At 35.3% G+C, this 13,364-nt stretch overlaps 1 protein-coding gene across 1 annotated transcript in view; it reads left to right on the top strand.

The window, feature by feature from the left end:
• LOC150102569 (alpha-soluble NSF attachment protein-like) overlaps window positions 1-13,364 on the top strand; it is a 183,397-nt gene that overhangs the window by 108,686 nt on the left and 61,347 nt on the right. Inside the window, exon 7 of the mRNA XM_090398810.1 lies at window positions 2,686-2,770. Coding sequence (XP_090254936.1) covers window positions 2,686-2,770 — 85 coding nt within the window. The remainder of the gene's footprint in view (window positions 1-2,685; window positions 2,771-13,364) is intronic.

Genomic DNA, 13,364 nt, shown 5'->3' with positions numbered 1-13,364 from the left:
ACAAACATGATTGAAGAAAAAATGAAAGAGTTTGAGAACAGGAACCAAACCTTGGAGAACACTGATTGATTCAGCCAGAGAGGCTGTCTGTAAGAATAGAAAATCAGAACTCCATGGTGGGCACAGGAAGTTAAAAAGGCAGTGAAAGAAAAGAAGAAAGCATATCGAAAGTTCCTGATAAATAAGTCAGCTTGTGCTCTTAGAGAATACAGAAACAAATGTAAGGAAGCCAAACACTATGTAAAAGTAGCTAAACAAAAGTCATGGGAGGACTTTGGTAAGAACATGGAAAATAAATATCAAGAAGGTGGCAAGATATTCTGGAGGTTGTTGAAGAAGCTCAGAAATGGAGGAAAGAGTGCTGTCAAAGGAATTAGAGATGATAAAGGTGACATGAAAACAGGAGAAAAAAATATCCTTGAAGTATGGAGTAATTACTTTGAAAAATTGCTAAATGGAACATGCAGTGATGACAGCACAGTGGTAAAAAATACTGACCAGGCATGCCGTCAGGAATATATACAGGGCTGCCCCGTGCAGTAGCATATTTTGTCGCCCCTTCTCCCTTATTTTTCGTATAGTTTATGCCGACTTTACTGCCCCATGTAAATGCATGTCTTGCACCGTCGGTACAGCCTGCCCTGAATACATATCCATACTTGAAGTAGAAAAAGCCATCAAAGGCTTAAAATGTGGAAAGGCAGCAGGAGGGATGATATTCGACCAAAAATGCTGAAGTATGGTGGTATAAAAGTCTTACAGTGGCTGCACTCATAGTTCAGGAGGCCTGGACAGAGGGACGAATTCCAGATGTTTTTAGTAGAGCTCTCATAGTACCCATATATAAAAAGGTAAATAAAACTGAATGTGAGAATTACAGAGGTATTTTTTTACTGAGTGTTCCTGGTAAGATATATGCAAGTATACTTGAGAAACAGTTGAGAAGAATTATGGAAGAAAAGCTTGGTGAAGAACAAGCTGGATTCAGGCCAAATAGAGGCTGTCAGGATCAGATTTTCACTTTACAACAGATAGTTGAGAAATCATAGGAATATAACAAAGATCTTTATTTAAGTTTTGTAGGTATGGAAAAGGCATAAGACAAGGTGCCAAAAGAGAAGCTATTCAAAATGCTACACTTATATGATGTCAATTGGACATTATATCAATCAATACTTAGTCTTTATTTGAGTTGTAAGTCAGCAGTTAGAATTGAGTTCAGGAAGGTGGTTTAATGTTAAATCTGGTGTGAGACAAGGATGTACATTATCCCCTCTGTTATTCATTATCTATATGGATCACATTATGAAAGAAAAGTGGTATTAAACATGATATGAGAATTGGAGATGTTAATGTCAGCCCTTTGCTTTATGCAGATGATGTTATACTTCTAAATAAATCCACTACAAGTCTGCAAGATTCTCTGACTAAATTGAATAACTGTTGTAATAGATATGGTATGAAGGTCAGCAATAAAAAGACAAAGACAGTGAAAATTGGCAGAATCATTGAAAATGTCAACTGTATTGTGAATGGAGAATCTGTGGAACAAGTAAAACATTTCAGCTACTTAGGCACGATTTTTAGTGAAGATTGTAAATTCAATAAAGAAATTGACAACAGAATCAGCAAAGCTGGTATGGTGGGAAGTCAATTGAATAAATTCATATGGAATAAGAGAGAAATTAGTCGGAACACTAAATTAGCTGTATACAAGACAGTGTTGAAACCAGTTTTAACTTATGGATCTGAGAGCTGGGTCAGAAGTAAAACACTTCACCAAAGACTCGAGACCACAAATATGAGAGTCCTGAGAAAGATTAGAGGTGTGAACAGATGGAATCAATGGCAATATCTTATTAAAAACGAGGATATTAGGAAAGAACTTGACATTGTCAGCATCCTGGAATGCGTTAGGATAGCTAATCTCAGGTGGTATGGTCACTTAAATAGAATGGGAGAGAAAAGATTAGCAAAACAAGTGTTCTCTGCCAGGTTGGTAGGAAAATGACCCAAAGGAAGACCAAGATATAGGTGGATTGATACAGTAAAAAGTTTCTTAGAAGATAGGAATATAAGATCGGATAATGTGGAGTCTTAACAGGTAACAGATTGATTTTAAGGAAAATTGTAGATATGAAGTTAGTAATGATGTAATTTTTCATGAAGTACTATCATATCCTGTACTCCTCTTGAGGGTATATATCAGGAATTTGATGATAATAGTGTTTGGGATAGTTTTCTAAAATTTGGTAAATACATTGAATCCTTCCATATAGCTTATGGGGAAAACAGTATGCTAATATCAAAGTTGAAAAAATGTTACACACTCACATAGCACAATGATGTTTATATGAGTGGTGGCATCGTTGTGACCATTTAGCCAAGACCAATTTTTATGCAATTGAAAAAAAAACAAAAAAAACTTAATAATTTGTGTTTAGAAATATGTTTTTGAAACAAAAATGCTGAATTTGAGAATTTTGAAAATATTGTATGATATAAAATTGTTTGGTAGTAATTATGATGAATATATCCTGTTAAATCCTATGTGAATGTAACATTTGCAGTATTCAATAGTGTGAATAACTAAACTGCTGCTTTCCTGTTTGGTAAGCCTAGCTTAACATAAACTATTTTATTTAGTCATTTTGCTTTTATCACAATTTCTTTTACTTCATGCAGTTCGGCAAATAAATGCCTCCTTCATGTTGCCAAATATTGTGCCCAGTTAGAAAAATATGACAGAGCCATTGAAATATATGAACAGGTAGTTCACTTTTGATTTTATTTAGCTAATTGTTTTCATACTTAAGTCATATGTTTTTTCTTTTTATGCTGTATATATATACAGACTTTTATTTCATTAAATCAACAAAGTGGATGCTAGCAATAATCTGTTCAGCTTATTCTTCTGGTTCCATTAAAAGTATATTCTGCATATGAATGTGAATATTGTATTCAATACATTCTGTGAATATGCTGCTCCATTTCATTTTCAAAAGAATGACACATGCTCTTTGGTTGTAAAGATGTATTTTCAAATCCTGTTTGGAATATGAGTTACAGTTATAAGTATCTTGCAACTGAGAGTTAACTGGTCTAATAGGTAGAATTCCTACCTTCCAAAAAATACAGATTAGCTAGATAAATCAAGGCTTGATATTCATCTGTCTTCAGTTGTTTACCTCTGAAAGATATGCTCACTAAGCAATCCTGCAACAGTTCTTCACTCAGGGAAAAAAACACAACCAGGTGTACAGCAATGAAATGCAGGTAGGTTGAAGCATCCATCACTAACGACGATGAAAGAAGCAACTTCTTTCATTCAAAACATAGGAACTTGCACATAGCCTTAGAAGGTGCCATGACTTCATTATCACACCACTATTTTACTATCTCAAAGCAGTAGCTGTTAAGTTTGAGACATTCTGGGACATAAAGTGGAAGAAGAGATGCATCACCATCTACTTCCTCCACGTTATGTACTGTTGTAGCCGAATTTTGCAGTTTCCTGAAAATAAGATTTATCCCAGGCTGCTCTATTTTTGAACATCAAGGTGTTATTTCTGAGTTCATTGCATTTTGCTGATATGGATTTTCCTCTCCTAAATTGAATTCCAGGTCCGCGCGGTTAGCCTAGTGGCTGTGCGCTTCGCAACCATATGCCTGGGGAAGGAGTGTCCTAGGTTCGATTCCCGTCGGTGACGTGAGGAGCTGAAGGATCTTTCTCGGCCATAGCCAAGTTAGCCGGTCTTGGGCGTGGACAGCAGGGTTTTTTCCCTCAGTTTATTCTGGGGTTTTTCATCCCGCAAAGCAGGCAAACTGGCTTAGAATTCAACACTACAGGCCATAGGATACACCGGGGCATAAGGCTTGACCACCTTATCCTGTAAACGGAGTGAGGTCCGGTGATCAATGGACCCTCGACACCGTAAGGTAAAAGAGGGTATAAGGAAGATGAGATGAGATGAGAAATTGAATTCCAAAATGAGCATTTTTGGTTTTTTTTGATGGTTATGAACTAGTCATAATTTTTATTTTGCAGCTATAACTGAGCACTTTTTTTTTTTTTTTTTAATTTTAATTTTTATTTTTTAATTAAATCCAGAATTACCTTATGAAAATAACTGCCACATTGCAGCAATGTCTGATAAGCCAGTAATTCTGTATAAATTGACACACAACTCACCTTAACTAGTTTCTCTAGTGATTAAATTAAGTGAAGCCAAAGGACTGCATTTTGCATGTGAATTAAAATGAATCATATTTCAAAACGTAAACTAAGAAGCATATCAAAATACATATCACAGGGGGAATTACATATTCTTCTTCTCTTCAAGGATTAGGCATTTGCTTGTTCTGGTTTCACTGGTCTTTCCAGCTTGTTGCTGGTCTTCCTCTCTTTTTCCCTTTGGTCTATATTTATCCACCTCTTTTGGTAGCTGGTATCTTTCCATCCAAGATAGATGTTCTTTCCCTCTCTCTCTCTGCGTATGTATTCCTTTATCTTTTCATTTATATTATAAATATCTAGTTCTTTTCTGATGTCTTTATTCCTTAATATCTTCATATCTTCTTAAAAATCTTCTTAATCGTTCTTAAAAATCTCATCTCTGCAGCTTGTATTTTACTGTCATATTTCTTTTTAACCATCTATGTTTCTCAATCTTGTAGTAGAGTGGGAGTGCCATTACTTTATAAAATTTTAGTTGCATTTCTTGTCTTGTTTTTTTTTATTCAGTGACCTTTTAATTTTTCCATAGATTTTCTGAAATCTCTTTATTTTTTCATCTCTATCTTTATCTTTTAGATATGTTATTATGCAGACTAAATAATTAAAATGTGATATCTGTTGTATTATTTTATTTTCTATAACTATTTTTGATCTAACATGATTCTGACCTTTAAATGGTGTGAATTTTGTTTTCTTGTGTGAAAATTTTAAATCTTGTTGTTGGCTTATTTTGTTTAGTTCGTAAACTGATTTTTGAAGGTCATCTTCATTGTCTTGTAATGTAATCTGATTATCTGCATACAATATTGTATTGATAACAGTTCTTCTGCATATCAACAAGTTGTGGAGTGGAGGGGCTGATTAATTTGGACATAAATTTATAATACAAATGATTTACTTTATGTAATGGTTTACTCTTATATGTTATATATTCTATTCTCTAAGATTGTTATTAATTTTATTTAAACCTGCTCTGTACCCATACGATAAATAAGATAACATTTATATATAAATTTAATTTGATTTAGTGGTTGGTTAGAATATTTCAGATCTATACATGATGGCATACTGACTTCAAAATCAGCATTTTGTTTTTGTTCAAAGAATGAAGCTGAAACCATAAACCACAAACATATAAATATATACATTTTTTTTATCTTTATCTCTCTAAGATAAAGAGATCTAACATTCATATTCTGTATAGTACTGCAATTAGTAAATTCTCATACTATGTATCTAACTTCTTAATAGTACAAAGAATAGTTAAATGGCCATTTTAGGAATTGCATAGTATGAGTTGTATAAATAAACACACACACAGGAAAACCTCACTTAATGCAAATTTGATATGTGCGATAATCAGTTAGCATGATTGAGTAAAATGATACTATTTCTGGCATCAAACGAGTGATTAATCGGTTAATGCGATTTTTTTACGTTATCCAAAATTTTACGTTATCCAAAATTTTTGGTCACCAATCTGCAGCAAGCAGAAAAGCTGCAAGTCATTAAGATAAATGAAAGTGGAGGGTAATACAATGATTGTGCAAGACCTGGGATACAGCAAGTCTACAGTTTGGACTATATTAAATAAGAGCAAAGACTACAAAGAGCAAGGAAAAGTTGCTACTGCTTCTTTAAGCATACTGATCACCCAAAATAGAAGCCATTTAATGATCAAGATGGAGCGTCTTCTATCACTCTGGATTGAGGATTATAACCAAAAAAAAGAATGCCTCTTAGTAAAGGGAATATTCAGGCAAAAACTATCAATATTTTTATCTCATTGAAAGAGATCGAATTTCAAGAGGATGTGAAAGCTTTACTGTGAGTTAGGATGGTTTGACCATTCTTAAAATCCAACTGGACTAAATAACATAAGAATAACTGGGGAATCTGCTAGTGCTGATAAAGATTCTGTGGCCAAGTTTCCTGAAGGATAATTTACGAGAATGATTATGACGATTGGCAAATATTCAATGTCGACAAAATTGGTCTCTTTTGGAAGAATATGCCAACAAAAACTTTCCTAGCTAAAACTGAAGTACCTCAACCAAGATACAAAGTATCTAAAGATCATCTTATGCTTTTATTAGGAAGCAATGCAGAAGGCGACTTTAAACTCAAGCCTATGTTAGTTTATTGTGTGCAAAATCCAAGATCTAACATTATTGAAGAAATCAGCACAATTGGAAAAGAACATGAATTTAATGAACTGGAAAATAAAAATGTGAGAAACTTGCTCAATTCCCATTCAGAACAGTTAAGCAAGAATGATCTCCTTCAACTAGAAGAACAGCGTGCATATGAAAAAGAAGAAGATAAGGAGTGCGAACAAGAAGAGAATATTATGACTAAGAAGCCAACTGCAAAAGAACTTGAGCTAGTTTTCAATCACATTGAGTATGTTAAGGAAATTTTGTTTGTTGCTGATCCTGTTATAGAACAAAGCTTTGAAGTCCGCAGAAATCTTGATAAAGCGTCGCCACCTATCGCAAATTCCATGACAAGATGAAAAAGTCGAGTACGATTCAAACATATTTACTTAAGTTTTTTGTAAAAAAAAGTAGCTCAATCAATTGTTTAGACATTAAATAAAAATTTAAGCAACTGATTTTTCTTAAATTCCCTGGCAGTCAATCAGACCTAGATTTTTCTCAAAATTGATGATTTTTTAAATCCTCTAATATAGCTTATACTGTAATTTTTTTTTCCAAATTTACGCTAACCGATGGATGAATTACAGTTATTCCTATTGTTTAATCTACTCGCTTAACGCGATTTCACTTAGCACACATCAATTGATGGATTAATTAATTGCACTAAGCGAGGTTTTCCTGTATATATACATATATATAGTGATCCTTGAAGAACATGGGTTTGAACAGCACGGATCCATTTTATGCAGTTTTTTTATGAATAAATATATTGGAAAAATTTTTGGAGATTTGTGACAATTTGAAAAACTCTCACACGAACCGTGTAGTCTTAGAAATATCGAAAAAATTAAGAGAAAGTTAGGTATGTTAGGAATGCATAAAATATATGCAAATACTAGTCAAGTTTATCATCTACTACCATAAAGTATACACAAATCTATTATAAAAAATTAAAATTTATGAAATCGTATACACACAAACACTTACGGACTGTCCATGGCCATTTGCAGTTGAGAGAAATGTAAACAAACGTAAAGATGCAGTATTTAATCATAACTGCATAAAATAAAATTTTTATAACAATTCATTCATTAGTGTATATGAGCTAGGCTACCACAAAGCAATCATATTGCTGCTGCTTCGTTATCAATGCACGAATCGTTATACATTTCATGTACTTCTATACTTTTCATTTTTGATGTTTAGGGTTAGTAATACGTATAACACGTACAGTGTTTTGCATCATATAAGACAATATTGATGCAGGTACTGACAGATAGATGACTTATCTTGTAAACAGACTAGGTAAAGTTATGATAGCGATAAATACAGTACAGTACTTAAATGTATTTTTACTTCCTTATGATCTTCTTTAATAATCATTTTCTTTTCTCCCCCCCATTGCTATTAGAGTATTCGAGGGCTAGGGGTGAATCTTTCCTATTTTGCTATTTCATCTTATGTGGAAAGGGCCTCTGCAACCCTACCACTTTCTTCTTGCAGTGACTTCACTCCAAAATGCTACTCTGATTGTGCCTAATAACGCATCTCATGCTGCATCGGCTGTCGCGCAGAATAATCAGAGCCGCGTTCAGGGCTTAGGCAGAGGGTCCTGTTCGAGAAGTATATTACAATCTCCATCAAAAGTCAGTGATACCGTGAATGAGCAACACAGAATGTATAAGATTAATCTTAGAAAAGAATTTTACATAGGTACATGGAATGTCCGGGGTTTACAGATGGGTACTCTTGAGATTGTCTGTAAAGAGATGGATAGGTATAAAATTAACATCTTGGGAATTACAGAGACCAGATGGAATGGAGAAGGTCACTTCAAAAGACAGGATGGTAAGCTAGTTATTTACTCAGGTGGTGACTCAAAACATCATGGGGTAGCTGTGATACTGAAGACAACTCAGGCAAGAAGCCTTCTTGGTTATAACCCCATTAATGATAGGATACTCTCCATTAGACTTAAGGCTCAGCCTACCAATGTATCAATTGTGGTAGTTTATGCACACACGGATGGGTCTGAAGAAGAGAGTGAAGAATTCTATGAAAACTTGCAAACTGTTTTGGACTGCCTACCAAGGAGAGACATACTGTACATCTTAGGAGACTTAAATGCAAAAGGGGGAAAGAGTATGAGAGTCAGGCCGGAGTGTGGCATGTTTGGTCTGGGTGAACGTAACACCCATGGTGAAAGACTGTTGGAATTTGCCCGTGCTAACAGATTAGTTATTACCAATACCTGCTTCCAGAAACATCCACGACGGACCTATACTTGGACATCCAACATTGATAGGTCAAGGCACCAGATTGATTACATCCTGGCTCTCCAGCTGTGGAAGACAAGCATCTCTGATGTGCATACTTGTCCTGGAGCAGATTGTGGTACAGACCATCAGCTGGTAAGAGTCAAAGTAAGACTAAGACTCCGAAGACTTCCAGATCAGGCACATTCCACTAGATTGGATGTTAGAGTAATTCCTAGTGGATTCACAGAAGAAACATCAACTCGGCTGGATGATTTTTTGGAGACCAATGAGGAAATCTCACCAGAAATGCTTTGGGAAGGAGTCAAGATCATAATACAGGATACAGCGAAGATGTATCTCGGCCCAATAAGAAAACCAAGAGACCCGTGGATATCAGATTCAACGTGGGAACTAATCAAAAGAAGGCGGTTGGAAAAACAAAGAGACACAGGGACCGAAGAATACAAGAGATTACATAGAGAAATCAGAAGAGCCATCAAGCAGGATATGGAAAAGTTCTATACTAATAAATGTGAAGAAATAGAAGTCCAGATGAGAAGGCATAATTATAAAAGGATGTTTTATTTAGTTCGTGACTTAAAGCAGAAGTTTAAGCCTAAATTGAATGTCATCAAAGACAGGAATGGATCATTACTAACAGAAGAGTTGGAAATCAAAAACAGATGGAAAGAATACTGTGAGGAACTGTACAGCAGAGTGGATAAAGAAAATGTGGAGTCCTCCCACCAAGAAAATTTTGATTTGGAACCTCCTCCACTTAGGCATGAAGTTGAAAGAGCAGTTAAGCAGCTCAACAGCAATAAGGCCCCAGGTGCAGATGAAATCCCATCATAGATTGATTTCAAGGATATGGGAGACAGGATCATGGCCTAGAGACTGGAAGAAGTCAGTTTTTATACCACTACACAAGAAAGGTGATATGAAGGCATGCAAGAATTATAGAACTATTAGTTTGATATCTCATGCAAGCAAAATTTTATTAAAGATCATGCTAAATAGGATTGAGGCCAAAGTTGAGGCAGAGATGCCCGAGGAACAAGCAGGTTTCAGGAAAGGTAGGGGGCACCAGAGATCAGATCCTTTGCCTTAGACAGATCATAGAAAAATATAAAGAATTCAGACTCCCTCTGGTAATGTGTTTCTTAGACTACTCTAAAACTTTTGACTATGTTGAGCATGTGAAACTGTGGGAAGTAATGGAAAGAATGGGTTTTCCTCAACACACTATCAGATTGATAGCCAACTTGTATAAGGAGAAAGAAGCCACAGTAAGAACAGGTGTTGGATTAACTGACTGGCTTCAAGTTGGAAAAGGAGTTAGACAAGGATGTTTATTTTCTCCTCGCTTGTTTAGTATATATGCAGAGGACATCATGCGTGAAGCATTGGATGAGCTCAGGACAGGAATTACGATAGGAGGTAGATTGATCAGTAATCTTAGGTACGCTGATGATACAGTACTCCTTTGTAATGACATGGAAGAACTAGGACTAATTCTTGACAAAGTTAACAAGATCAGTAATAGCAGAGGACTTCAACTCAATTCTAGCAAGACAAAGATCATGGTTCTCAAAGGAAAAACAAACAGAGAAGCTCTTGAGAAACAAATGTATCTTAATGGAGAAAGAATTGAGGACGTCAGCAAGTTTGAGTACCTGGGATCCATTATTAACGTGAAGAATTGCTGTTCAGAAGATGTCAGAAAAAGGTTAGGAATGGCTAAAACAACAGTCAGAGACCCGTCTAAAATCTGGAAGGATGGATCTATCTCCATGGGAACAAAGTTGAGGATTTTAGATGCAGTTGTTTTTCCAACAGCAACTTATGGATGCGAGACTTGGAACCTAAAGAAGTCAGATAAGAAACGGATATCTGCTTTTGAGATGTGGTGTTACAGAAGGCTGTTGAGGATATCATACACTGAAAGGCGTACAAATGAATGGGTGTTAGAAAAGATTAGTAGAACTTTAAGGCTCCTTAAGGATATTGACAGAAGAAAATTAAAATATTTTGGACACATAGAAAGGATGGAAGGGGGACTTCTCAGAACAGTAATAGAAGGTAAAGTTCCTGGAAAAAGAGGCAGGGGTAGACCATCAATGAGATGGATGGATGGCGTGTGTGGAGTGACTGATCTTCAGAGAGTTGAGGCTGCCAGAAGGGCAAACAACAGGACTACATGGCGAGGCCTAGTGTGGAACATCATCGAGCATCGGAGTGACCATACGGCATCTGTAGATGCCCAGTGAACTCAAAAAAAAAAAAAAAGGTATACCATATAATCCCATAGCTGTATTCAGATCAAGGTTTTGAAATATCCTATGCACCACCATTTCGTCTATCTCTATTTCCATATTAACTTTGCCTCTCTTGTTACTGTATCTCCACCTGGATCATATACCCTTGCAAAGTGTTCACTTGATAATTCAACTGTTTTTCTGCTTCATTTACTTCTCTACCATCAGCATTTATCAAAATTATTCTTCCATTATTCTTTCTTTTACTTGATGCATACTCAATGGGATTGCCTTTGAACTGCACCAATAATGTCCTATCATACTCCTATTTTGCTTTTCTTACCATACTGGGCACCCTTCTCGCATGTGCTTTATACTGTGTTCATGTGCCTGATGGTCATCTTTATGTTTGAATTCCCTCCAGAGATTTTTTTGTAGCTCTTAGTTATTGATGCTATTCCTCCATTTAATTCTCACTTGATTTATTTTCCTGACTCTGGGCATGCAGTCTGCTATTATTTCTCTCAAAGACTCCTTTACCATCTCCCGTGCACTATCAACATCCAATCCTTGCAGTTTCACACATCATGGCACTGATCCAAACAATCTCCTGAGTTTGTCATACTTCCCAGCCCTGTAATTCCACATATTCCCCCCTCTTAACTGAAAATTCCACATGTTTAGCCACTTCCCAGGTGAAGACTATATGATATGATTGATCGCTAGTTGTAGTCATATGGATTATAGACACATTTTCCGATGCAGTTACTAGATTTTAGAATGTAATGTTTTATTTTCTAGGAATTGGCAGGGTCATAATCTAGCATTTAATAAAGAGTGCAGTCCCTTCATTTTCCTATTAAACTATTGATAACTGCTGATATAACTACTGATATTGTGGATCATAGTAGAATAATCCTTATCAGCTCTGGTAACAATGTTTTTGTCTTTGTATAATCTATGGATAACTAGAGCAGGCTGTTCAACAGATTCCTTATAGGAGGTAATGCTTTCAAAAGAACGTTACCTATGACAAGCCTATTATTTTTGGCAATATTTGGAGAGGCAGTACTATGAGTTTGCAATATAGCGTAAACCTGCATTTAAGCCGTAACACTTGAACTCGAATAATACCTTGTACAGTCCTATGGCATCAGCTACTGGTTGGGAAGGATATCTGCATGGAAAACTAAGTTGGAGTATGAAAAAAAATTGGCTATGTCAGCTAAAGCCGACCCAAAAGAAGTTTATCATTATATTGCAAGTAAAAGAATGAATGAATGAATGTATATAATTTTTAGATTATCTTTGTAAGATAATCTAAAAATATATGTGTACTTGTTCACATTGCACTTGCCATAGGTATGCTGCAATACAAAAGAAACTTAAACATATTTAATTATACAAACATATAAAGTTCATTTGAACAGTTGAACTGGCCAAGTCTTTGATATGTTTGTATAACTTGCATTTTAGCTCAGGAAAGATCCTATGGGAATGGATAGAATGTATGATCATGCTGCTGTTTGCACTATTACCAGCTTCCTCTCAACATTAATTCTTCCAAATTAATCTGTTATTTTTTAAGTCTGCAGTGTGCTCACATCTAACATTTTAGTCCTCTGAGCCATACTACTAACTACATTAATGCATTCGTGTTACAGCAAGAAGAAACTTCTGGGATTGGCTACTTTGATTGACAATTAGATGTTTTATCTTGGATCAGCACATCTCAGATTAAATATTGGTGGATGCGTTGCATATCGTGGCAGTGTAAAATTCTCGCATAATGGTTTTACTTGTTTTCCTTTTTTTATGGTATTATATGCACTGTGTGAACATTTCATAAATAATATTTAAGTTTCGTTATTTGTAAGATAATCTAAAAATATATGTGTACTTGTTCACATTGCACTTGCCGTAGGTATGCTGCAATACAAAAGAAACTTAAACATATGTAAATTATAAATTTGCTTACCACATGTTGTAATCCTTAGGAACTTACATAGAAGTAATGTTACATGTATATTATGGCATGTTATTTATAGTAGTGTTCCTGTACCATACAATATTACAAATTCAAGCACTGTAGTAATGATAGGCATGTTATCTCTAGAATTTCTCTTGAATCTTGGTAATAAGCATATGCATTAGTTGTGAGATTCCAGAACATCTGTTGCTGGGTAATAAGCAAGGAAGGAATTGCTGTAAAGGAATAAAACCTACTCAGTTAAGTTCTGTGATCTTCAACAAGTTTTTATATGAATGTTTATCTACCCTCTGATGAGAAATTGTGCAGTTAATACTGAAGGAAAGTATCGTGTATCAAGCCTTCATAGATTAGTGTGAATGTTCATGTGCTTAATGAGAAACAAGTATATATGTTTCAAGGAACAAGATTGAATCTGTAGTAAAGTTCTTTTTTATTGGAAGTACATTTGGAACAGCTCAA

The sequence above is a fragment of the Typopeltis vanoorti genome, chromosome 10, assembly GCF_054136105.1.
Source record: "Typopeltis vanoorti isolate ZY-2024b chromosome 10, IOZ_Tvanoo_1.0, whole genome shotgun sequence".
In the NCBI taxonomy this organism is placed as follows: Eukaryota; Metazoa; Arthropoda; class Arachnida; order Uropygi; family Thelyphonidae; genus Typopeltis; species Typopeltis vanoorti.
This window is presented reverse-complemented; position numbering and strand designations above follow the sequence as displayed.